This window comes from Typopeltis vanoorti, chromosome 17 (assembly GCF_054136105.1).
Source record: "Typopeltis vanoorti isolate ZY-2024b chromosome 17, IOZ_Tvanoo_1.0, whole genome shotgun sequence".
In the NCBI taxonomy this organism is placed as follows: domain Eukaryota; kingdom Metazoa; phylum Arthropoda; class Arachnida; order Uropygi; family Thelyphonidae; genus Typopeltis; species Typopeltis vanoorti.
In genome coordinates this window covers 13,984,593-14,012,171 of record NC_143565.1, presented here as the reverse complement: position 1 = coordinate 14,012,171, position 27,579 = coordinate 13,984,593, and the positions used below count along the sequence as shown (strand labels likewise).

The following is a 27,579-nucleotide window of genomic DNA, read 5'->3' as shown; positions in this document are numbered from 1 at the left end:
CGTGATCTAGTACCATCAGTAAACAATTAAATATCGCCTCACAGTATATCATTTATATATAAATTAAGCTGCACATTTTCTAAGAAGTCGCCCTCGCTCTACCACAGAGCATGGAGACAGATTTTTGGTTATAACACTAAACGTAATTGATGCACCATGGCTTGTCAGCTTGCAAGCTGACTCTCCATTCAAGCACAGGTACGTGGATATCTCACCAAACTGTGACAAGTAGGCCTGTATGCTCAAAGGCATGCAGTCTGCATCCCTTTATCCAGATTTATTCATTGTATAGCATGTTTTCAGTGATGTTGTATTCATAAAAATTGAACAAGGTGCCAATGGGCTAATGTACTCTATATAGATGTTTTAGTCTTTCCTACGTTCTAGATAACGCTTGATCTGGTATGAAAATGGCACTGTTTACCATCGTGAGAATGTTCTTGAATGAATGTTCAGTGCTGGGGTCATGGTGTAGGGAGGCATTATGTTTAATGGATGCACAAAGCTACAAGTTCTGGAAAAAAGGAACTATGACTGGTGAATAATATTTCAATGAAGTTCTTCAACATCTTGTTTGATTGTTCCATAGTGCTGTAGGAGAAGAATTAATTTTTATTAATGACAGTACCACATCATATCGTATACAAGCAGTGGAGATACTTCTGGAGACCGAGGATATTAATTGAATCAAGTGGCCAACATGCTCCTAGATCTCAACTCCACAGAACATGTTTGGGACACAATAGGGAGATGCATTGACGCTCAAAATTCCCTTCCAGAAAACAAACAAGGCCTTATCCTTGCTCTGAAGGAGGAGTGGGCCAGTCTGCCTCAAGAACTCCTGAATTGCTTGGTGCTAAGCATGGTATGATGTGAGCTGCTTAACAGTTTGAGGTGGACATATTCCACACTGAAATCTCTCCACATAGTTTTCTGTAAGGACTGTACATTAATTCTTTAAGTATGTCCTTAAGAAATTTGTAACGTTTGCCTAAAACATGTTGCAATTTAATTTCTACAAAATTTATAACACATTTTTTGTGTAATATAATTTGTTAGTATGGTAGCAATAAATTTATATCCACATTTGGCTATAGTTATGAAAATGTTTTCATATATAGGTAAAAATGAAGTTCATCCTTAGCTTTTGGACACCAGTGTACCTTAAAGAATGTATAAGGCACTGTCATTGCAAGATTTTGTAACTGGTTTGCTGACAGCTTGCTTTGAAATTGACCTGTTGCTTTTTATGAGTAATTTGATCATCTGTTTATCCTTTTCACTTTTGAAAGGAAATGCTGATTACAGTAATAACATCTTTTGATGATCCACTCATATGGCACTTTTGGCACTTTTCAGTTATGACCAGTACCCATTTATATGATGCCACATTCGCTCATATAATGGTTTTAGCCATATGATGCTGCCTTAAATGAACTGATATGTAGCATTCATGAAGTCCGTTTATTTATGACATTGTTGTTTGATATTTCTCTCTCTGTCTGTTCTGTCTCTGAATGTTTATAACTATTATTTTATTTCATTGTTGTTAATAATGATTAACAGATAAAATTCAAAATAAAGATGCTATTTGCTATAGTGATAATTGACAATATGAGAAATAATATAAAAAGAAAATAAAAAATGATTGAAATGATAAAATTTTATGATTGAATACTCAGGGTATCCAGTTTATAGAATTTTTCTAAGAGAGAAAGAAAAAGCAGTAAATGCATTCATGCACAGTCAAAAGTAAAGAATATAATTCCATATCTCAGATATAATGTCATAGAATAGGATTCTAAGTTCAGTTTTAGAGCATCTTACAGCATACCTCCATTAGTAAAAACTAGTGATTACAGGGTTAGTTTTGCTATGTTTTTTCCTTTAGACTTTGTGTGAAAGGTATGTTGTTTCTCAGTTCATTCATATATTAAGGAAAACAGTGATCATCAACTGAAACTTCATCTGCTTATTGATAGGCAACTGGAAACCTATTTCAGATTTTTATGTGATAAAAAGTTTGCACTAGATAGTTTCCTTTCTTCTCACTTTCATTTCCTCCACACCTTTGATACTCAAATCATATTATCTGGCATTACAAGTGAATTAAGTCATCAGTAAAATTCATTAATTTCAGAGAAAGCATATGAAATTATTCTTTCTTTCTAAAAAAGATTGTTCTCTTCATAACTTTTCCGAGTTAATTCTCAATTGTTTTTCCCCCCTCCCCCACCAATATGCACATCAGCTATTCTCTCTCACTCTCTTGGTATTACTCATCTGTATAATATAATATTGAGACAGACCTCAAGCATAATGTCACAAGAGTAGGATGCTACAAACAACTAGCTGTGAGCAGTTCACTTATAGCAGACATGTACAAGAACTTGTGACAACTGTAACAAAGTTTCTAACTTAATGACTGGTCTTTTACTACAGAAGCATCTATAAATATTTCAGATTCTGGCATGGGGCAAGCAAAACGTGCTGATTTTTCAAACCTTGTGAACTGAATTTTATTTGTAATTTAGAACTCCCAGTTAGGAAGCATGGCGAAGCTTAATGACCTCTCTAATGTTCTACTAATAACTATATATATATATATATATAATATAATGCTCTATATTATATAAATCATAAAATATCATTTTGACATTACAGTTTAGTTACAGTAATATAACAATCTTTATATATTTTTTGTGCTATTCTAAAATAATAATCAAAATAATTATGAAGTTTGTTTAAAGACAAATGATGTCAAGATTTTGGAACGGATTTAGTCATCTTTATACACTCATGAGCCAAAACATTATGATCATCCTGCTTGTTTATGGCCAGTCAGACTTCATGGTTGACCAGAAATTGATTTCGGTATCCTGGTACGAGGATTGGCTCATGGATATCACTAGGTTCTCTCATCCCCATCGAACACACCTACACCACTAATTCTTACATGTGGATTGTTTTGAACCAGGTACTGCCCTACATTGTGACAGTGTGATCTGGACTTCTCCAGTATGACAATGCCCTGTGTCACAAGGCTGACATTGTGAAAGCATACTTCAAAGAGCAGACATAAGCATTTTATGTACTCCTCTGGATGCCTAATTCTTCTGATTTGAATCCCATTGAACATTTGTTGATCACATGGAATACAGCATCCACCAGTTGATGCCAGTGTCTCTCTTGGTCACTGACCTCTAGGACGTTATTCTGTCTGGTTGATCCAGAATATCTCATGACACCTTCTGTAATCTGGAGTCATTGCCAAGATGGGTGCAAGCATTTATCTCAGCCAAAGGAGGCCGATCACTCTACTAGGTAGATGGTCATAACGTTTTGCTCATGAGTGTATATGTTTATTTACATTACAGGTGAAATATTACTCAATTCCTTTATTAAACTTCATTCTAAAACTTTTTCTGTGTACCTATTTCTGGTTTAAAGTTTAATGAGCAAAATTATTTGAAACTATTTTAAGGCATTTAATGTATGACTGAAAGTGAGAAACAGCTGACTCAGAAATCATTAATATCACTCTTTCAGAGTGACATTCATTCCAAGACATTTGATCAGGTCTTCCACAGAGACTTACTAATCATACGACCATCTTATAGTTTGCCTTCTGTTATTTGAATATGAATTACTAGTTCTTTCTATCATTACACATGGTATGACTTTCCTCAGATTTTCCCATCATTGCTGGAGTGCCCAAGGGTTTATTGGAAGCTTGATCATCATCATCAAATTCCTGATATGTATCCTGAAGAGATCTGCAGGATACTACATGATAAGTTTATCTTGTTAACTTCCTATCAACAGTTTTTCCTTCAAATTAGTCTTATCTGTCAGGATGCCAATGTTGTCAGATTGTATATTTTGGTCTTCTAAGACATTCCAAAGTGCATTAATCCACTTTAGAGCTAGGTCTTGTTTCTGCTATCATGGCAGAAAAAAAGGCTTAGACACCTGTTACCAAACATTTGAAAACAATCTGTGTAGGGTAAAGGAAATCCCAAAGAGTTATTTTGTTATGTGGCAAGTAAGAGGAAGAATGACTATGGAAGATTAACCTTAATGAGTGATGATGGTTACAAGGAGACAGAAGTGGATAAAATAGTTGAGTTACTGAGTGACCAGTTTGCAAGGGTATATCATCGTAGTGAGGTTACTGCTTTAACCTATATGACAGACACTAATGTGGGAATAGAGGTGGATGAATTGGAGGTTCTTTAGATATTGCAGAATCTCAATGTAAATACAGCTGTGGGATTAGATGGGATATCAGCTAGGTTTTTGGGAGAATATGCAAGGGAACTCGCAGTACCTTTGACTAGGCTCTTTAATTTAAGTCTCAGCTCTGGTAGAGTTTCAAGGGAGTGGAAAGAGGACAAAATAATTCCCTTGCATAAGGGAGGTTCTAAAACTGCAATAGCAAATTATAGACCACTTAGTATCTCAGCATGGTGGTAAAAGTACTAGAAAAATTGGTAAAAAAAGAAGAGAATTCAAGAATGGGTGGATGAAAATATGATACTGTATGAGGGTCAACATGGCTTTGTGAAGATTAGATGCCTTAGTAATTTACTAACTTTTTATAATAGAGTAACAGCTGATTTAAAGGAAATTACTACATGATGATTTTGTTGGATTTTGCAAAGGCATCTGACAGAATACCGCATGGAACTTTGTTACACAAATTAGAACAAATGGGGATGGATATGACACTGGTTATGTGGATAAGAAGATGGCTGCTGCACAGAGACCAGAAAGTATATAAAGGTGCAGATTCAAGTCAAAAACAAGTGACTAGTGGTGTGCTGCAAGGTTCAGTACAGTTTCAGTTCAGTATTGGGACCACTACTGTTTATTTTTTTACATAAATGATATAGGAAATATTCAGTTATTTGCTGATAATGCAAAATTAGGCAAAGTAATAGTTAATCAAGGCTATGTAGAGAGCTTGCAGGATGATTTAAATAGGCTGTCAGTATGGGCAGAAGATAATGCATATCGGTTTAATATGGAGAAATATAGAGTTATTATTTTGGGATAAATAGATTGGAAGCTATGTACCACATTGGTGGAACTGTACTCCAGGAAATAGATGAAGTTAGAGATTGGTAGTAAACAGGGAGTTAAAGTTTAGAGGATATATTGCTAAGTTTGCGGAAGTAGCACATATGATTACTCTGCTATTGAAGAACACACAAGTAGAGATAAAGGTTATTCCACTTTATAAGCCTCTGATACATCCACATATGGATTACTGTGCTCAGGTCTGTTTTCTTGAGGTTTTTGGGGGGATGAGAAAGCAGTGGAAAAGATTCAGAGGCAAGTGATCAAGATGGTAAGTGGTGTGTGGAATGTTCCCTGTGAGGATGGATTTGAGAGTGTTTGGATTGCAGAAGTTGGTTGATAGGAGGAAAAAAAAGGAATATGATTGAAACATTTATGTTACTTTACTTAAATTATTTTATAGGATTCATGCATGGGATATGTTTCAGCACTTGGTTTAGAAGGGCTGGAACAAGAGGTCATTCCTGGAAGTTGAGTAAAGGTGTGTGTGGACTAGATATTTTTACTTGGAGAATTGTATTTGAGTGGAATGGGTTGCCAGAGTGAGTTGCGAGTGTTTTGTCTGTTAATAGGTTCAAGGAGAGGTATGATAGATGTGCGGATAGTTTAGGTCTCCCACTCTGAGTTTTCAGACTCTATGGAGGTGCTCGTAATAATAATAATAATATATATTCATTATTAATGATTCTGCCATCGATGAATACTGTTCACTTCCCTAACTTTTTTTTCTTTCACATTTCTCATATCTGTGGTCTAGTCTTTGATCGTCAGTTTTATTTGTAATCTGACTCTCAGATCCATAAATTAAAATTAGTTTGAACACTGTCTTGTATATAGTTTGTCTAGTGTTTTGAATAATTTCTCCTTTTTTAATGTAAATTTTTTCAGTTGACTTTCCACCATATCTGAGATTTGTTTATTCTGTTGTTTATTTCCATATTTAATTTGCCATATTCACTAGAAATTGTGTGTAAAAGCTGAAATATTTTATTTATTTATTGGAGGCCTGAAGTGGCTTGAAAAAGTTCCATGTTTGGTTTCTAGAACAGGGTCGTACTATGTAAAAATAAATACAGAAAAAAAAAAAAAATTTACAAATACGTATATTTACAAATACATATACATATAATTGATAAAAATGAAAAAAAAAAAAAAAAACATAGCCCAATCATGGTACACATGCACTAATAATCTTTTGTGGGTGGGAACCACACATAAAAACAGCTGATGTTTTCTTATTCTTGCTTATTTTCATATTATATTTGTTATTATTATTTATTTTATTTATTTATTTATCTTATGGCTATTACATCGCAAGAAAAAAAAACATATACTGTGTCGATGACAATTATAACAATATATATATAATTAAAATATATATATATATAGCACAAACATTAAATATGCAAAGAACACCAGTAGAAATTACAAATATGAAAATTAAGGTTCTTCTATCAGTCAGATATTACAAGTTTATATCTAAGTTATTAATGCAGTCAATAGTCGCAAGTGTTGGAGCTAGGAAATCTTGTACCTCTCCTTCGTATGCTCTCAGTGAGCATTCTTGGTGAATATGGTGAATGGTCTGCTTCTCACTTCCACAGTCACATTGTGTGGAACGAATTTTCTGGCACTTGTAAAAAAAGTCTGCACATTGACCATGGTTAGTCCTTATTCCGATTTAGAGTAATAGTAATCCAAGTTTTACCTGGAAGGTCATATTCAGGTGGTTGTTCAATGTGGTGTTAGATTGTGATAGAGTGGAAATTTATGTATTCCTATCTCATCACAGTCTAACAAGCTTTTCCAAACAAAAGAATGAGATAAATACAATAAATTGCCTCTAAGTGTAGAATAAGTATTATGTATATATTAATCAAGTGAGTTCTTTAATGAAAGGGTAAATAAGTATGTATTTTGTGCCGTTCATGAATGTGATTAAATTAATATTGAAAGTGTAAAACATTAGCAGAGCATTATAAAACATGTATAAAAGAGTTATGGAATGTAAGCACAAATTCAACAGTTGGGGGGGAGTCGAGTCCAAAGGTTACAGAGTCGTAAAGCGAGGGAGCGGCTCGCCCCAAGTAAACAACGTGACGTCAGCGTACGTGTGATAACGGGGGAGAGATATGGACACTATGACGTAGTAGCACGTGTGAATCGGCTGGACACCGAAAAGGGTGAGAATCGCCGAGAAGGAAAGAGGGAAATATAAGGGTCATGCGACCCTGTAACAAGGCTTTTTGTCCTTGGATTCTCCTGTGTGTTCGTCCCTCGTGATGGCGTGGGGTGTGAGTGCCCTCGATGTCGGATGGCTCCCGATAGGCAGCTACGGTCTTGGCAGCCGTATTCTCCGTGAAAAGAAACAAGTCTGGCTGTCCACAGAAGGCCAGTTTCCTGTGAACCTATGAAGCACTAAAGAACCGAAAGGGGAAGATAAGTAAACTTTGTTTGTGTTTAACAGAATATGTGCCATGTTAATATGTTATGGAAAAGGAACATTAATGATATAGGATAAGATTGTATTGCTATCAGTTTAGAGGGATATTGAATTTAATCTTACTATCTTTCGTTGTGTTTAAGTTCGCTTTTATATTGAATGAGATTAAGGATATGTTAGAGTAAAGAATTGGCATAATACAAAGAGATTGTGAAAGATATGAATGTCATCTTGTGTAGTCTGACAGAGCTACAGAGTTTTAGATTGATTGTGATAATAGTACATGATTAATGCATTAGCGGAGGTTAATATAATTCTTACTTTAGGAAGCTGCTGTATAATAATTTATAAGTGTAACAGTAGTGTTTGAATTTTATATACCTTGTCTGAAACTCCCTTAAGATGGGACTTAATTTAGTGTTATTATGTGTATCAACTTTTGAGTATAATAAACCTTGCTTTTGACTCTAACAAAGACTTTCTGTGATTTCTGGAATCCGATGCACCGCTTATAAAATATTAATGCGAACCTATGCGGGATATTAGAAAAGAGTAAATTTTGGTCACGTCTGCAGAGCTGATAGGTATCATTAAGTACTGTCCTGAGATTACCTCTTGGTTGTTAATATTAATAATCTAATAGCGCTAAGTGGCGCAGCGAAACAAATAAATTTCTTGGCGTTTTACGAGAGGTAAGAACAGAACCCTGCGGCACACCACTAGTCACAGGCAGTCTTTTGGACTCTACTCCTGAATAAACTACTCTTTGATATCTCTCCATCAACCACCCACCTATCCATTTCACCAACCCTATATCCATTCCCATATGTTGTAGTTTACGGATTAGAATTCCATGTGGTATCCTGTCAAATGCCTTTGCCAGGTCCAGCAATATCACTGTAAACCCATTACCCTTATCCAGTTCATCCGTCACCGTGTTATAAATTAGCAAGTTACTGAGGCATGATCTACCCTTCACAAAGCCATGCTGTCCACTGTACAGTATCTCATTTTCATCAATCCATTGCTGTATTTTTCCCTTGACTACTTTCTCCTGATATGCTGATGGGTTGGTAATTTGCAACAGTAGTCTTGGATCCTCCTTTATGCAGTGGAACTATTTTCCCCCTCTTTCCACACCTTCGGGACTAAACCAGACCCGAGACTCAGATTAAAAAAAATGGTCAAGGGCACTGATAATTCTTTAGCCGCTTCACGCAAGACCCGTGCCACTATACCATCCAATCCCACAGATGTAATCACATTAAGGTTCTGTAATAGACTATTCATCTCCACTTCATTCATCACAATTCCTGTATAAACTAATGTTTCCTTCATTTTTTCAATGTCACCACCTGGATGATATACTTTTGCAAAGTGCTCACTCAGTAACTCCACTATATCAACTGATTCAGTGACCTTCTTACCATCGTCATTCCTTAAAATCATTTTGCCGTGTACAGTTTTTTCTTGCTTGCAGCATATTGAAAGAACTGTTTGGGATTCTCTTTAGCTTGCATAGCTAGTTTCCTTTCATAATCCGCTTTTGTTTTTTTACCACACTCGTTACCCTTCTGGCCTGCACTTTATACCGTTCGTGTGCCTGCAGGTCACCTCTTTCTTTAAATTCCCTCCACAGTTGTTTCTTTTTTCGCAGCTCAAGCTTAATGGTGATATTCATTCATTTAACCCCTACTTGGTTTAATATTCGGACCCTAGGTATACAATCAGCCATAACCTCCTGTAAATGCTCCTTGACCACTTCCCATGCTCTATCGACATCCAGCCCTTGCAGTTGTACTTGCCATGGCACAGATCCAAGCAATCCCCCCCTAAACTTGTCATACTTGCCAGCACGGTAATTCCACATGTACCCTGTCTTAATCGAAAATTCCACACCTTTAGCCACCTCCCAGGTCAAGACCTTATGATCACCCTCACCAATAGGTGGCAACATGGTCATATTCATTTATGCATGTAGAACAGCGCTTCCCAAACTGTGGGCCGTGGCCCCCTTGGGGGCCATAGGTTTTGTTGAGGGGGGGGGGCTGTGAAATAATGAAAACAAATTTTAAATGTTTTAAGACTAAGTAGATTTTTTTATTTTAAAAGAAACGTATTTACTTTTATTATTTATTATTTCTTTTTTGTTATTTTTTATATTTTAATGGAAAAATTTACACATTGGTGTTGGTTTACAAACTTTGCTTCATGCGTATTTCGGCACTTAATGAATATTAGTAAATATTGCTTATTCATATGTTTCAGTGGTTAATTGTATTTACTTCAAATGCTCTCCAGGGAAGCTCCAAATCTTCCTGTCCCTTTCATCACGTGTTCATAATCAGGGACTGTTGATATTGACTCTATACACATATCCAAACTCGTTTTATATTATCACTGTTCATCCGAGCTAGTTTTCTGTTACCAATAAAAGTTTCGCATTAACTTCACACATGAAAAAAAGCTTAAACAAGTTCATGTGGGGAGATAGTAACTCTCTTGCAGTGGTAATCAACACGCCCTCCCTAACAGGCCCTCCCTAACTATACTGCAGAGGCAATAAAAACAAGTACTTTTATTATGCCAGTGAATGAGGTATGAGGAGTCTGTGTAATATATTTCTCAACAAATAGTGCAATTAGAGACAACTGGGATAAAAACACACTAATTAATGAATCACAATCACATGTCCCCTCATACAGAAACTATGCTGTATAGACTGAAACAAAACCATATTAATCTAACTAAAAACTATTGTTATTAATTAGATGTGTGTGAGTTCGATTTCCCAAGACAGCAATAAAATTCAATATATATATATATAATGAATGTTATGGCAGTTTCACATATGGAATTCGGTTGAAGAAAGTTAGCATTTCAACTCAATTGTCAGCTATGCTTTTATCTTTCAGTTGCGCAATCTTTTGTTAATACCGCACCAATCATATGCACTTTTTAATAACCTGCCTTTGCTGTCTATTTCACGTTAGGCTTAATTACCTTAAAGGGAGAAAAGTCACAAAAGAGAAAAATGTTCCTGGTCCGGGGATTGATTCTCTTATTCAGGTAATATTCACTAATTTCATGTTATCAGTCTGTGGTGTGCCAGTATCGGTAAGTGGTGATATTATTTAATCTATTCTACGTTAAAAAAATTTAACCCTGAGATGGATAAGTGGCTGATAAAAAATAAAAAAAAAATCTCTCCAACAATCAGAAGAAGCAGAAACAGACTTAAAAAAAAAAAGGACAGTATTTCATATTTTACCAGAGCAGCCTGTATCGTCTATCGTCTTCAGAACCAAACGGTAAGAGGCAAAAAATGTAATATTTGCATTTGATTTTTGCAATATTCGCTGTGTATGTTTTGTATTGAATATAAATACAATAAATATTATAATAATATACCTCTCTATTACGATTTTTTTTCGAGGGGGGCCGTGAAATATTTTAATTTTTGCAAAGGGGGCCCTGACATCCAGACGTTTGGGAAGCACTGGTGTAGAACATAAAAGACAAAGGATTGTGTTTCATTGATTTTAGTACTTTTCTTTACAGGATGATGATATTCATTTAATAATCAGTTCAGAGTCACAGATGTTTTGGATTGCTCTCATATTTTGTCCTGTAGTATGGGTGTTTCTACTATTTTTCACAGTCCTTAGATTAAACTTCAGGTGGCTTGTAAGTAGTTTTCTTCATTATTTTAATTAATTTGCTATATTTTGCTGTCCTGAATGTTTTTCTTCCCTAATGCATTTTTCTGAACCTTTCAATTAGAATAAATTGATATGTGATAGAAACTGATAATTCACAATTAAGTTTTTATAATAATTTTTGGATCACTGAAAGAAGACCTCCACATAGGCTGTAAGAGATGTGATCAAATGTTTAACCTAGTACCCAGTTACTAGGTTACTAACTTGGATATTGAATAAATAAGAATGGGTGGGCAGTTTGTTGTTTAGTTGACCAATAAAATTGTTTCTGTATTGGCTTAAACCACAGAAAATGATCAAATGTCATGCTGGCTGGAACATTGCCTGGTTAAACAAGACCTCAGCTGTTTTCATTAGAAAAAAACCAGAGAAAACTGATAAGTCAACTATGGGAACACACTCTCATGTGCTGTGAACATAAGAAGCATCAATGAAAAGAGGTAGAGCAAGCAGAGAAATTACAGAAATACTGTGTTGAGATGAAGAAGATAAAACAGGGAAGATTATTCAGAATTATAACTATAAGATGTTATATTTGAGCAATTCGTGATCAGAGAAATTAAATAGTAGCCATAGTATTCAACACTGAAACTTGTGGATCAACTTCTTGAAATAGCAGCCAATTTCAAATAGAATGGGGACCAATTTCAAAATGGAAAATTGGACATTGAAACTTATTTGTTGATATTGAAACTTATTGTTATAGTATCACAGATAGTGCTACTATAACAAAGGAAGTTTTTGATCATTGGAGGTGGTAGCTGACATAAAGAAAAAGTAAAAGTTGGTTTTTGTTGGAGACCTAAACAGCAGAGTATGATATAAATCCCATCTGTGTAGAAATGTTTAAAAATTTAGAGGAAAGAGCAAAGTCAATAATCAGTATCTCCTGGATTTATGTTCAGGACATGGATTAGTCCTAACTAACACCATGTTTCAATATAAACTTTAAAGATGATATTGAAACATGGTGTTAGTTATGAAATGAAATGAAAAACCCAATAAATAAATCTGTAAGCACAGCCAAATTTGCAACTATCGCAACATTCAACATTAGTTGAATGTTGCTATAGGCCAGGAAATGTGGAGAGTTATGATGAAGAAATGTATAGGCAACTTGGGTTAGTGATCAAGGCAGTATAGATTTGGAATGAAGAGATAGCATTTGGGAATATCCTGTCCTATCCTATCCTTCTCATCCATCTAGGATGGTTGAGTCCCCTCCTAATGAGGGGTTACTGACATATTAATGCGGCCAGATCGCCACTCCTCTACTGCATCCCCTAAGGGCAATATTCATGACTGTATCTGTGTGTGTTCATGGGGCCAGTTTGCCTGCTTGCAGGATGAAGAATCCCTGATAAACTGGGGGGGGGGACCTGCTGTCCACACCCAAGACCAGCTAACTTAACCATGGCTGAGGAAGATCTTTAAGCTCCTCATGTCGTTGACGGGAATCGAACCTAGGACACTCCTTCCCCAGGCATATGGTTGCAAAACGCATAGCCACTAGGCTAACTGTGCGGACTATTTGGGAATAAGGAAATGAATTTTTTGAGTTCTTGAGAGACAGCTATTTTAGACAATATGTAAAGGAGGGCATATGATGATTGAATATTTTTGAGCTGATAATTTCATCAGAGGATGCAATTGTGAGAGTTTTGCACTTCCCTCCATTTGGTGAGAGTGATCACCTTGAGGCTAGTCATATGTGGAATTACAAGGCTGATGATTATGACAAGCTTAGGAGACAGCTTGGAGCTATAGCATGAAACGAGGAGTTTTGCAGAAAAGAAATAAACACTGCTTAGGCAATAACAGATACCTAACAGCATCAGTGTTTAAATGTATTTCTGAAAGTAAGAATGCTGAACGAATGAGGAGATTAAGCATTAAATCTGGAAGAAGGCACTTTGGAAGCAGCACAAGATGAATAATGGTAATAATCAGTTGCACAAAAAGTATAAAGAGCAGGCCAGGAGAGTGACTCAGTTGATGAGGATAGCAAAAGTGCAGTATGAGCAGAAATCAGCAAATCAGGACAAGAAAAAACTCTCAGGAGTTTTTTTCTTCAATATGTGTGAAGCAGAAAGAATGACTATGGCAAGATGATGTTAATGGATGAAAGTAATCGATTTGTAACTGCTGCAGAGGATGTAGTCTAGGTATTGAGTGAGCAGTTCATCAGGGTATTTCATCTTCAGTGTGAAATTGGAAACTTAATTGTAGAGAATAAAATGAGAAAAGACTTACTTGTGAGCAAGCAAGCAAGAGGTTATATGAGGAGTTAAGTAAGCTAGATGTCAATAACGTAGTTCCATTCCCTTTAAGTGGCATCTCCTATCTAGGAGGTTGACTACCATGATGTGACTCATGGTAGTCAATAGTTATATATTGTGAGTTTTAAAAGAGGTATACCGTGAGTAGACATCTCGATACAAAATTAATAATGGAAAAAACTCGCGTACAAAGATTATTTAATAGCATAATTTTTACCTGCGTCACAGGCATCTTCAGTACATTAAGCTCAAATTAAACAATAACTGACAACTCCAAAAAGCACTACCTAAGTAGCTGGTGTAAGATAACTAAAAAGGTCAATAAATTTCCTAAAAATAGTATAAAAATGGTATAAAAATAAATAAATAAAAATAAAAAAATAAATAAAAAATAAAAAATCAATACAATAAAAAAGTTAGGAAAGATTAACTGATTTGTAAAGTACTATCTCCCATAAAGGGGATAGACGTAAGCCTTTGGATCTGTTTAAGTCAGGAGAATGAAGTAGAGTTTCACATGTTTCTTTATAAAGGCGTTCCATGAGAAACTAACTTTTGTGAAGAACTCTTGTCTTTCTCCATTGAACTCTGTGTCTAGTGAAGATGGCATGTTCTGCAAGTCCAGACTTTTCAGGTTTAAAGTATTCAATATAAGATTGGTGTTCTTCTAGCCGAATAGAGGCAGATCTTCCTGTTTGTCCGAAATAAGATAATCCACAAGACCACGGAATCTGGTAGACACCTGGATGATTAAGATGTGGCAGCTTGTCCTTAGGAGAAGTGAGAACGGTGAAGATTTTTCTAAATGGTCGAAAGGCAACAAAAATATTCAGTGGTTTTAAAACTTTTGCTATACGTTCACTGATGCCTTGTACATAAGGGATAGTAATGTGCGTTATTTCTGTGTCTGAAGAGGAAGACATATTAAAACTACTCAAAGTTCTTTTAATGAAGCAATTCTTATAACCATTAGATAGAAAGGAAGAATTTATATATTGTAGTTCTTTCTGTAAAAGATCATCTGAAGAACAAAAGGAGTGGGCCCGATGAACCAGTGTTTTAATAGTTCCTGCCTTTTGACTGGGATGGTGATGAGATTCCGCATGGATATAATGGCCTGTATGAATCTTCTTTCTATAAACTGAGAAATGTAGGTTACCATCTGGTTGGCGAAGAATTAGAAGATCTGAAAAGGCTAACTGCTTATTTGATTCCACTTCTAGGGTAAACTTGATCCTAGGATGAAATGCGTTTAACTTAGTGAGAAATTGTTGAAGTTCATCCGAAGAGCCATTCCATACAACAAAAATGTCATCGACGTATCTGAACCAATGAGTAGGTCTGGGAGAAATGTTGTCAAAGATACGTTGTTCAAAATGTTCCATAAAGAAATTGAAGATAGCTATTCGGCTCTATTATATCTCTATTGCTAGAAGAACACCAATCTTATATCGAATACTTTGAACCTGAAAAGTCTGGACTTGCAGAACATGCCATCTTCACTAGACACAAAGTTCATTGGAGAAAGACAAGAGTTCTTCACAAAAGTCATGGAACGCCTTTATAAATAAACATGTGAAACTCTACTTCATTCTCCTAACTTAAACAGATCCGACGGCTTACGTCTATCCTCTTTATGGGAGATAGTACTTTACAAATCAGCTGATCTTTCCTAACTTTTTATTGTATTGATTTTTTATTTTTTATTTTTTTAAAATGTTTATTTATTTATTTATTTATTTTTATGAAATTTATTGACCTTTTTAGTTATCTTACACCAGCTACTTAGGTAGCCCTTTTAGGAATTGTCAGTTATTGTTTAATTTGAGCTTAATGTACTGAAGATGCCTGTGACACACAGGCGAAAATTATACTATTAAATAATCTTTGTACGTGAGTTCTTTCTGTTATTAATTTTGTATCGATGGTTAACTATGGACATTACAACATGTGGTGAAGACCTTATCTTTTCCACATATTGTCAAAGTATTCATGGTATAAATCCGTGTGTGCACAAGGGTTTGCCTGTTCTGGGACATGAAAAACCCAAGTTTCCAGGTGAAAAAACCCCCTACTTCCATATAAAGGTTTATTTGTAAACCTCGATTTATACATTCATCCTGTGGGCAGGCTAAGGTTTATTCTATTTTTATAGATTATATATATATATATATATATATATATATATATATATTTCGGATCTGTATAATATATATTATATATATATATATATATATATATACATACATACATAATTTCTTATTTTTTACATTGTCCAGAAGTCCTGCTCTAGACACCAAACATTTCACTTTTTAAAGCCACTTCAGGCCTCCAATAAGTGGGACGGTGGTCTCACACTGGGCAAATGAATTTCATCTGCCTAGTATGATTAATAATTAATTACTAATTAATACTAATTGAACTATTTAATTTGTACACATACCAGCCACTGAATTAGAAACTTTTATTAATACCCTATTGGACCGGACCTCCTTTAGCCCAAATTACAGCACATATGCAGTTTGACATAAATTCCTCAAAGTATTGGATTGCAGCTACTTCTACAACATACCAGGCATTCACCAGACGGTCCCATGAATTCTTCATAATGGGTTCAGGTTTTCAACAGAAAAAAGTGTCTGTGTACATTGCTATTGAAAATGCACTCCTCACCCACATCCTGAATTAAGAATGGGACAAACTGTTATTCCGGTAGTGAAGCCAAGTTCTTGGGACTCAAAACTTGACAGAAAACTTGCATTCCTTGCACATATTCATCACTAAGAGAAAAGTGCAAGAGAGAGAGAGAACACTGAATCTCCTGACCTTCCATCAATATCAGGGGATCTGTTCTGTACTGACAGAACATGTTTGACACTAGCTGGAAAACTTTGTTCAGTTTACAAGGTAGCTGGGTTCATTGCTTCATGGGGTTCTTGTCAAACACTTGGTACAGAACAAGGTGTGTGACTCGTCACATGACTTTTTTTTCCAGTGTCCAGTCATGGAATCTGGTTTTCATATAGGCATGCAACTGCCAACACCGATCCTCTTTAATTCCTTAACATAGTTCGGCGAGGTATGGGTCAGGAACAGCCTTCATTAAATGCTTTGGTCAATTGCTGCACACAGGAAGTTCTATTTACTGTACAAGCCTTCTCAGATGAAGGCAATCTTGTTCTTAACATAATGTCTTATGACCACAGTTATGCCTCTTAGACAATCAATGTGTGTTATTTTTCCACTGATAAAATACCTAGGATATCTCACTTTTGAGAAACCAGTCAGCTCTGCTGTTTTCAAAATTGTGGCTCCAGCCAGATGAGCACTACAATAAGCCCTTTATCGAACTCTGATATCAGATTTGGCTCTTTACTTTGTGTGAATGGTGTGCTACTCCTATATACATCCAATGCGAGTCTTCAGGATTCTCTAACTAAATTGCATAACAGCTGTAACAAATTTGGCATGAAAATCGGCAATAAAAAGACCAAAACAGAAAACCTCATGTGCATTCTCAATGGAGAACATATAGAACAAGTAAAATACTTAGCTGTTTAGGCACAGTTTTTAGTGAAGATGGAAAATTAAATTTGGAAATAGACAACAAAATAAGCAAAGTTGGTATTGTGATGACCCAGTTAAATGAATTTATTTGGAATAAAAGAGAAATCAGCCAATAATATGAAACTAGCAGTATACAAGACAGAATTCAAACCAACTTTAAGTTATGGATCTGAGAATTGGGTTAGAAATAAAGCACTTAATCAAAAACTAGACAGCACAGATATGAGGGTTGTGAGAAAAATTAGGAGAGTGAACCGATGTCATCAATGGCAGAATCATATTAAAAACGAAGATATTAGAAAGGAACTTGACATTGTTAGCATTCAAGAATGTGTGAGTAGGGCTAATTTAAGGTGGCATGGTTAAACATAATGGGAGAGGAAAACTTAGTGAAACAGGTGATTGATGGCAAGAAAGAGATGCCGAGAAAGACCAAGATTCAGGTGAATTAGTTCAGTCAGAGAAGTGCCTTAGAAGCATGAAATGTTAGATACAACAGCATTAGAGTTCTGAGAAGTAACAAACTAATATGGAGGAAATTACATAGATAATAATGTAAACTTAATCATGTAGTTGCATGCTGTCATAGTAGCCTGAATACATGTCAGGAAATTGATCGTATGATAATACTTGAGAAGAGGCTAAGAAAAATTGTGGAAAACATTCTCGTGAAAGAGCAAGTTGGGTGCAGTCCAAATATGACTTGTCAAGAGCAGATTTTTGACAACCCATGCATGCATATATATATATATATATATGTGTGTGTGTGTAGAAAGTATTTTACCTTGGGTATAAAAATATTTTAAAGATACCAAGCTATTTTAAACCTGGTTTTACTCCATTTCCCATGTTTTACTATATATATATATATATATATATATATATATATATAGCAAGGCGTTTCAAGTCACTCTGTTTTAGTGAAATAGGGTACATTTCAAACAAATGTCTTAATAACATGGTTATATATATATATATATTATAAGCATTTAAATTGTGAATAAATTTAAAAGACATGAATTTATGCATAATGATAGGTCTTGGAAACGCAAGGACAGCACAAGAAAGAATTGAATCTGTTCTCCATTATATTCTTAATATATTCTCCAACTATTTGAAGAGGATCCAAAATTATGAGTTAGGAATGCATCTTATCCATACATACCCATTGAACATATCCAAACAACAGTTCACAGAACATTGTGTGCAAAGGCAAACAGATGGAATTCGTTCTCTTGCTGTCAAAATCTGTCATTATGTATAGATCCATTTCTTTTATATTTATTCACAATTTAAATATACCTATTTTGTATAAAATATACATATTTAAATTGTATGTTTTGACTATTTAAATGTATGTCTAATAATCTAATGTCTAATATATCTAATAATCATGTCATTAAGACGTTTGTTTCAAATGTACACTATTTTGCCAAAATATGCATTGACTTTTGGGACATCCTGTATATGCACACCTGCAAATAAAAAATCTACCCAACCATAAAATATTCTCTCACATTTGAGATGGTTAACGGAAAATCTCTGTAAAAATTCTTGATGATGTATTCAAAAGAATGTCCAGTTAACTGAAGATTTTTCTATTATAGGCTCAAGAAGCCATTTTCTCATTCATTTCATTTCATGTATAGTGAAACCATGTTAAGGAAGTATCATGCTCTACTGGGGTAACATACCCATATAAATTTCATGTATATAGGTATGTTACTTTGATTCTTTCTATACTTACTGATAACAACAGTGCAACTTTTATTTTGCAACAGGCATTATGTGGCTCTGTTGGTCCCTTTACACTTTGCTGTAACCAGAGAATACCATTTTTATTTCATAAAAAAATTTTATGAAGCTGAAGAAAAAATGTGTTATATAAGAATGTTATTAATATTGCTATGTATAATTATGATGTATAGTCAGAATTTCCAAAACTATGGCCAGAAAGTTGTAGAACTGATTGAGAAGCTTGAAGGTTATTTTACTGTTGTACGTTTATAGTCAAAAAGCTTACAAAAGTTTATTGACAGGTTTATAGTCAAAAAGCAAACAGTTTCAGACATTCACAAAAATAAAATAATAATAATAATAAAAAACTGAAGTAGTTTGCATTAAAATAGTGTTCTCGTTAAAATAGATGTTGTTCTCAGACTACTTCTACAGTTGATAGTAGAAAGTGGCCAAAAAAAGTGGTTTGTAAAATAACCTTCAGCAGTGCTTAAGTGTGTTGTTAATTTCAATATGTCCAGTACATTGTAAGTTCGTTATTAATGTTTTTAAAATGCATTCAGTTTAATGAACTATCAGCAATAGCAGACATCCCCTTAGTCTGTTAAATCAAGGACCTATTGTAGTTATATATTTCTGTATGTATTTATCTATTTTCAGTATAATTTCAGAAAAGCTCATGGTATGTCTGTGCTGCATGCTAGGTTTATACATACATACATCATCTGACCAGATTATCAAAAAAAAAAAAAAGTTTGAAGATATCTATCTTTGAATTTTGGGCCTTTAACATTCATCACTTTCACCCTTCTAGGCATACTCACTAACAATCTGATAACATGAGCCAAATATTTTGGACTGTTCTTCCTTGCTGACTTGTTTAGCAAAATATTTTGATCTCCTTCAGCTGTTTTTATATATATATGCACTGAGGTTGATTTACTCGGTTGTTAAACATATTTTTTAAAAGAATTGAATGACATAAACCGAGAGTGAAGGAAAAAGGTTTAATGGTATCACATGTCTAGTTCCGGCTTTTTACAGCCGCCTTCTTCAGGTGTTTTCATAAAAGAAAAGATAAAACATTAAACATTGAAGATAAAAACTGTGAACAGTACAGGAAAGTCACTATACATATTTAATGTGAAACCATTGTAATTAACGTACTCAAAGCTGTTCCCTCGTTGTCCACATTGTTGGGTGAGTGCGTGCGTATAACATCTTGTGAGCGCCAGTATGTGATCACAGCAGAATGACAGTCTGGGAGGTTGTAGCTTAAATCATTATTTAAATGTACCGGGTTGAGGCTGATTTCTCTAGATTCTACTATTTTTCTCTCCAATTCATCATGGCAAAGGAAAATGTTGTTAGATCTATCCCAAAGGATTGTATGACTGTGGTTTTGATCATCAGAATCGGCAGAAAAAAGGATATGGCTGGATAAAGCACTGGCATGTGTTCGCTTGTAAGTGATGTCCCTCCTTTGCCCCCCCCATATACAATTATATAGACTTATCTGTCTGGCCAAAGTAAGGAATGTCGCAGTCACACCATATCTTGTATTATTATTATTATTATTATGGGCAGCTCCAAGGAGTCGACAGACTCATCGAGGGAGGCCCAACATCATGTCAAGAACAACTATTCAACATTCACACAGTATCTATCGTACTTCACCTTGAACTCATTTACAGTCATGGCACCCACAACAGACTCTGGCAGCTTATTCCACTCATTTACCACTCTCCAAGTAAAAAACCTAGCTCTAACATCCTTGCTAACCACACTCTTACCAAGCTTCCATGGATGGCCCCTAGTCCTCCCACTACCAGTCCTATTCTCAGAAATATCTTCTGAATTAATCTTATAGAAACCCTTCAGTAATTTGAATGTCTCAATCATATCACCCGTTTTCCGCCTATCAAACAATTTCTGCAGCCCACAAATCTTCAACCTGTTCTCATAAGGTTCATTCCATAGAGCTGCTATTATCTTGGTCACTCTTCTCTGGATCCTCTCCACCTCCTCCCCATCAAAAAGAAACCCTGGTGCCCATATCTGGGCACAGTAGTCTAGATGGGGTCTTATCAAGGCTCTATACAGAGGAACAATAACCTATTTGTCTCTTCTCGTTAAAGTGTTTTTCAGCAACCAAGTGATTTGATGAGCTGATTTTGCCACTTTTGCGATGTGTCCCCTAAACTTCAACTCCCTATCCACCAACACTCACAAATCCCTGGCCTCGTCAATCTCCTGGAGTACAGTTCCACCAATGTGATATACTGCTGCTAATCTTTTCACTCCAAAATGCAAAACCTTACATTTTTCCACATTAAATTGACATCCATTCTCCTTAGCCCAGACCTCCAAACTATCCAAATCATCCTGCAAAATTTTGACAACATCTGCATTCACTATTGCTCTACCCAACTTTGCATTATCTGCAAACAGATGCACAGTTCCTCTCAGATCCTTTCCTATATCGTTAATGAACAAATTAAACAGTAGTGGTCCAAGAACAGAACTCGACACACCACTAGTCACAGGCCGTCTTTTGGACCCTACTCCTGAATAAACCACTCTCTGATATCTCTCCATCAACCACTCTCCTATCCATCTCACCAACCCTATATCCATTCTCATATGCTGCAGTTTACTGATTAGAATTCCATGTGGTATCCTATCAAAGACTTTAACAAGGTCCAGTAGAATCACTGTAAACCCGTTATTACACTTGTCCAGTTCAGCCGTCACTGTGTTATAGAACGTGAGCAAGTTACTGAGGCATGATCTACCCTTCATAAAACCATGCTGTCACCCATATAGTATCCCATTTTCCTCTTGACTATTTTCTCCAATACCTTGACAACAATTCCTGATATGGGACTAACCCTTGGGACTAACCCAGACCCGAGACTCAAATTAAACAAAATGGTTAAAGGCAATGACAATTCTTTAGCCACTTCTCGTAAGACACGAGTTGGTATACCATCCAATCCTGCAGATGAATTGGCATTGAGATTTTGTAATAGACTATTCACCTCCACTTCCTTCACCACAATTCCCGTGTAAGCTGCTGGTTCTTCCATTTCTGCAATGTCACTACCTGGATCATATATTCTTGCAAAGTGCCCACTCGGTAATTCTACTATATCAACTGACTCGGTTACCTTCCTACCATCGGCATTCTTTAAAATCAATCTGCCCTATACAATTTTTCTTTTACTTGCAACATATCGAAAAAACTGTTAGGGATTCTCTTTAGCCTGCATGGCTAATGTTCTTTCATAATCCGCTTTTGCTTTTCTTACCACACTTGTTACCCTTCTGGCCTGGGCTTTATACCATTCATGTGCCTGCAGGTTACCTTTCTCCTTAAATTCCCTCCACAGTTGTTTCTTTTTTGCAGCTCAAGCTTAATGGTGTTATTCCATTAAATCCATCCATTTAATCCCTATTTGATTTATTATTCGGACTACTCTAGGTATATAGTCAGCCATTGCCTCATGCAAACACTTCTTAACTGCCTCCCATGCACTATCAACATCTTTTACATGCCATGGCACTGAACCAATCAAACTCCTAACCTTTAGCCACCTCCCAAGTCAAAACCCTATGATCATTCTCACCGATTGGTGGCAATGTGGTCATATTTGTTACAGCCAAATCCTCAGATGTAATTACTAGGTCAAGCACTCTCTGACCCCTAGTATTTTCCATTACATGCTGTCACAGATAGTTATCCCTTAATAACTGCATAAAATCCAATTCCTTCCTCCCATGTGTCCTCTCCAATCAATGTTACCATAGTTGAAATCTCCCATAATAATTACCCTCCTTCCACTCATTTCTTCTATTTGTTTGTGCATACTATCTCCACCATCTATTCCATCACCTGGTCTATAGCAGCACCCAATTGTATATTTTGTTCTGCTAGCCTCAATCTCACACCAAATGGCCTCAAATGTGCTCTTTTCTCTATCCTGCAATTCAACTTCTATTCTCCTTGGCTGCAGCTCATCAGCTATCATCAATAATACTCCTCCCCCATTTTATTCTCCCTGTCACTCCTGAACACACTATACCCCTCACATTCAATACCACTAGCTATATCATCTTCAGTCAGCCATGTTTCACTAATGCCAATAACCTGTGGTCTGAAAGTGCTAATCTAGCCCAAAAATTCTTCCTTCTTGTTCCTAATACTCCTAGCATTAGTATACATGAATTACAGAAGCCCGTTAATCCCATCCCTACCTTGATGCCTTATACTAACCATTCCATTCTGATTTGTTGTCCTTATTTGCTCGGGCATATTATACTCATTCATACACTCAACGGCCTCCCTATGGTCTGCATATCTACTCCCCCCCCCTTAATAAATCTAGTTTCCCTGATTCTGCACATCCACTTCATTCAACAACACTTTTTCAAGTTTCCTTACACCGAATCCATTCAAATGCAAGCCATCCATCTTATATAGATCCTTTCGCCTATCGAACTGGCTCCACACACCCACAAATTCCACACCACTCATCCTGCATAACCCACGCATAAAGTCATTAGCAATTATGGCCCTCCTTTAAACTCTTCACTGTCATACCACAGCAACAGACTAACCATCCTAACTCTCTCACGCTTCTCCTTTGCTACCTCAAATAATTCCTTCAGGTCCTCTATCATATCCATTTTATCTCCTTTCAAGTCATTCGTACTTGCCACCACTATCATTTCTTTCAACTTTTGCTTTTGCTCCCTAATAGACTCACTTATGTCCTTAATGGTCGCACCACTTTGGTACGATTTTGTCAAATTCTCAACTATCACACCTCGTACTAACGAATCTCCATACAGCACTCGCTCCTTCATTTTGTTTTCATTCACAATCATACTTTTATTTTTCTTATCATACCTTTTTTTATTGGCTGGTATGCTCGGTAGACATTTGTGCATACGCTCCAGCTGCCACTTTGCCCTAGTATCACTCCGCTGAACCGTGCGTTCTCACTCATTGCATCTATCTCATCTTTTTTATTATCTGTTAAACTATTCATTTGTTCTGTATTATTACCTTCATTCTCACTTTCAACGCCACCCTCACAGCTCTCTGGTTGCAACCTCGCAATTTCCTATCATATCGCTATTTTCTACATTCTGACATTCAACAAAAATATCACACTCACGACCTGAAACACACTTTAATTCCTCATTTTTCTTACATTTTCTGCACACATTCACTCCACTATCATCATCTAACTAGACTCCAACCGCTCTCCGCAAAGCATACATCTTGCAGATGGTACATTGAATAATCTCCTTTATGTTACAATTTTTGAACAAAGATGGCGAACCATTATTACTGGCCGCCATTATTTTCCTTCTTTCCGCAGGCATGTGCACGCTTCTATTGTATCTTATCAAATTAATAATTGAAATAACACCAAAAACACTCAAACACTCTATTTCCTAAGATACGAAAAGCAAACAAAACTACGTAATATTTAAGCAAAATTGTCAATGATAACTTAAAATAACAGTTATCTTATCAGCAGCTCTCAACAAATGCTACACACCACGAGTCCCTCTAGCGGCGAATATCAAGTATACACCGGGATATTTTCGGTTGTGATGGCTCGGCTTTGGATGGCTCACTAGAGAGCGGATCTTAGTACGGAGTGAATAAAGTTCTAATGTTATATTTTTTTGAGAACCTTGGCTAATTTTTGAGAGACTGAGCTTATGTATGGTATAGATATATTGCCTTTAACATTATTCATTTCTTCAGTATGGCGACTAGGAGGATTGAAAAGGTATTTTTTAGTAATTTTTTGAGAATAACCATTCAGTCTGAAAAGTAGATCTAAGAAAATTGATTTCTTTATGAAGTTCATCTGTATATATATATTACCAGTATGTAGACTAGTCAAAGAGCTTCAGCATTTAAAAAACACTTTCCTTCAAAATGGCTATAATGACTACATTTTCTCAACACTGCTCAACTGACATGAGACCAGAGAAATTTCTAATGATAAAGTAAACAGAGGATTGATTGTGCTTTCATATATTAGCTCTATTTCCATAAAACTAGTAAAAATACATAAGGAATATAAACTCAGAGTAGCAGTTATCCTTTTTATCAAGATGATATCACTGATATCTCTGATCCACAAAAACCTCAACATAGCCCACTTCACTAACTGAGTGTTTATTGGCTGTGGTGCGATTGCTAGTCATCTGACTATGGACAAACAGAAAAATCAATTGATCAACGTATTGAAGAACACGTTAGAGATGCTGAATACCATAGCCTAAGCCTCAGCTTTGTCGTCACATGTGCTCTCTTCAACTGACTCACAAGACACTTTGCAAATGAGACATGGAGTGTTATGGGATAAATCAGAACTATTACACCTTTGCTATGATACAATGAAGAGAAAAAGCTCAGTTTTTGGGAATGGCATTAGGTTCTAAATATTAACCCAACGTATCAACTTGTCTGAATACATCCCTAGCAATTAAAAGTATTTAAAAATAGCACCAGTCTCTTCTATTTACTAAAGTAAAGAGCCAGAAGGCTTCACTTTAGTGATGCAAAAATTATAAAAATCAAGTGGATGTTAAATCCAGTATTATTTCAAAGCCGAATATAGAAACTATAAGTCTCTTCGATAACTGCATGGAGTTGTCACCTTTGTTAGACCTTACTGTTTTGTCTAATAGTTTACTAGTTTGCATGTTTACGTATGAAGAAATCCTGTACAGTTAGGATAAAATGTTGTGTTGTCAATTAAAATAAATGTTATCATCTTATTCCCATGTTGTGCCTTATAAACTCTTAGTTACACACACAAACATATATATATATATATATAAAAATCAGCTAATGCCTTTTATTCACTAGGCGAGGCCTTTAAACCCTATCTAGCTTTTGGAGACTGAGTTGGCAGTTCAGTCTCCCCTGGTAGCAAATCAGAGATAACTGGCCCATGTCTGTCACTAATTAGTAGCATCGAATAAGAGATGAGCAAACAAGTGCTACCATTTCTTGGTACCTAACCCTAAACAGAATGTTACTGTCTGAAATAATGTAGGTTTTACGGGACAAAAACCCGAGTTTCCGGGGGAGAAACCTGCTTTCCCTTGCCAGAGATCAACTAACTCAGGAACTGGTTGAAGATAGACTTAGAAAAAGTTCCTCCAGTTGCCAGCTAGACCTGAACTTAAGTCTACCTTTGGGTGACCTAGCGTAGTCTATTCCAGTCTATTCCTGGACAATGTTCCCTCAAAAAAATTAGGAGGCTGGAAGTTATAAGATACTGTAATAGTCATAAGGAAGATTACTTTACTATTTCCAATTAAAAGTAAGGCTATGTTATAAATTGACCAATTATGTTTGATCAGCTCGTATTTTCAGAATTCTAAGGTACTCCTAACTACATCATTCTAGTTATATCTTGGTTTTTCTCCATGGAAAAAAAAATCTCCTCTAGAAGAAGATTTTTTTTTTTAATTTTCTTTTTCTGTAATCTTTGATTCAAATACCTGGTTTGCAAACCTTTTCTTATTCTGTTTGTGACAACTCTACCACCTTGACTTAGCTCCACTTCCACTTTTCTGAATATTAATGAAATCTAGTGTCCATGTGGTTAGCCTAGTGGTTGTGTGCTTCACAACCATATGCCTGGGGAAGGAGTGTCCTAGGTTAGATTCCTGTCGGTGATGTGAGGAGCTAAAGGATCTTCCTCAGCCATAGTCAAGTTAGCCTTGGGCATGGACAGTAGGGTTTTTTTCCCAGTTTATTCTGGGGTTTTTCATCTCGCAAAGCAGGCAAACCAGCCTTGAGAACTCAACACCATGGACATAGGATACACTGAGGCATAGGGCTGACCACCTTATCCTGTGAACTGTTTGAGGTCCAATGATTAATAAACCTTCGACACCGCAAGGTAAAAGAGGGTAAAAGGAAAATGAGATGAGATATATAGACTGGAATTTTTTTTAAAAAATGTATTTTCACTGTGGGAAATGCAATAATTTTTAATGAAGCTGAGAAATGCTCCAGAAAATACACACAGTATTTTCTGGAGCACTAAAAATACTGTGTGTATTTTTAGTGCTCCAGAAAATTATATTTTTGTGAATTTCTTTTCCTTCCTAGATTATTGCAAGTGTAGGTCTTATTCTAAATGCAGCCAACTTGTATGGATATGTGCGCTGTAAAATTGGGAATATAAACAGCAAAGAGGTTACATACCGAATTTTGGGACAGCAGATGTGGAGAAATGTAAGTAATTATTGTGTTTCCAGTTTGAATTCATATACTATAAAATTACAATTTAAGCATGTATGTTATACATGCTCACTCTAGTAAACAGCATTATAATAAACTGGCATGCTATTAAAAATACTAAAAACGGAGATATATTTGCATGAAATAGAGACAGTTTTCTTGACTAAAGATATGTTACTCCCAGTATCTAGGAGTTTTTTCAGTTTTAGATGCCTGTGTTCAGAATGTAACAACGAACTTGCGCATACACTATCTTCTTTCATTTCGTGTTGTGCTAAGAAACTTGGTTTCTTAGAAACCTGATTACTGCTTATGCTAGGGCAGTTAATCCTATCTACATATGCTATATCTGAAATTGTGTGTGTGGCTGGTTTACCTGTTTTGTATGATATGATGATAAACCCTGAGTTTCTAGGAGGAAAAACTCTGCTACCTTCATATGAGACTGGCTAACTCACT

General features: G+C 35.8%; 1 protein-coding gene across 4 annotated transcripts in view; it reads left to right on the top strand.

Moving 5' to 3' along the window:
* LOC150097169 (Golgi apparatus membrane protein TVP23 homolog A-like) overlaps positions 1-27,579 on the top strand; it is a 95,858-nt gene that overhangs the window by 32,807 nt on the left and 35,472 nt on the right. For 3 of the 4 annotated variants that reach the window (XM_090407084.1, XM_090407086.1, XM_090407085.1), the window contains exons 4-5: positions 11,087-11,212; positions 26,989-27,114. In XM_090407084.1, coding sequence (XP_090263210.1) covers positions 11,087-11,212; positions 26,989-27,114 — 252 coding nt within the window. The remainder of the gene's footprint in view (positions 1-11,086; positions 11,213-26,988; positions 27,115-27,579) is intronic. The other variant, XM_090407087.1, reaches the window with a different exon arrangement.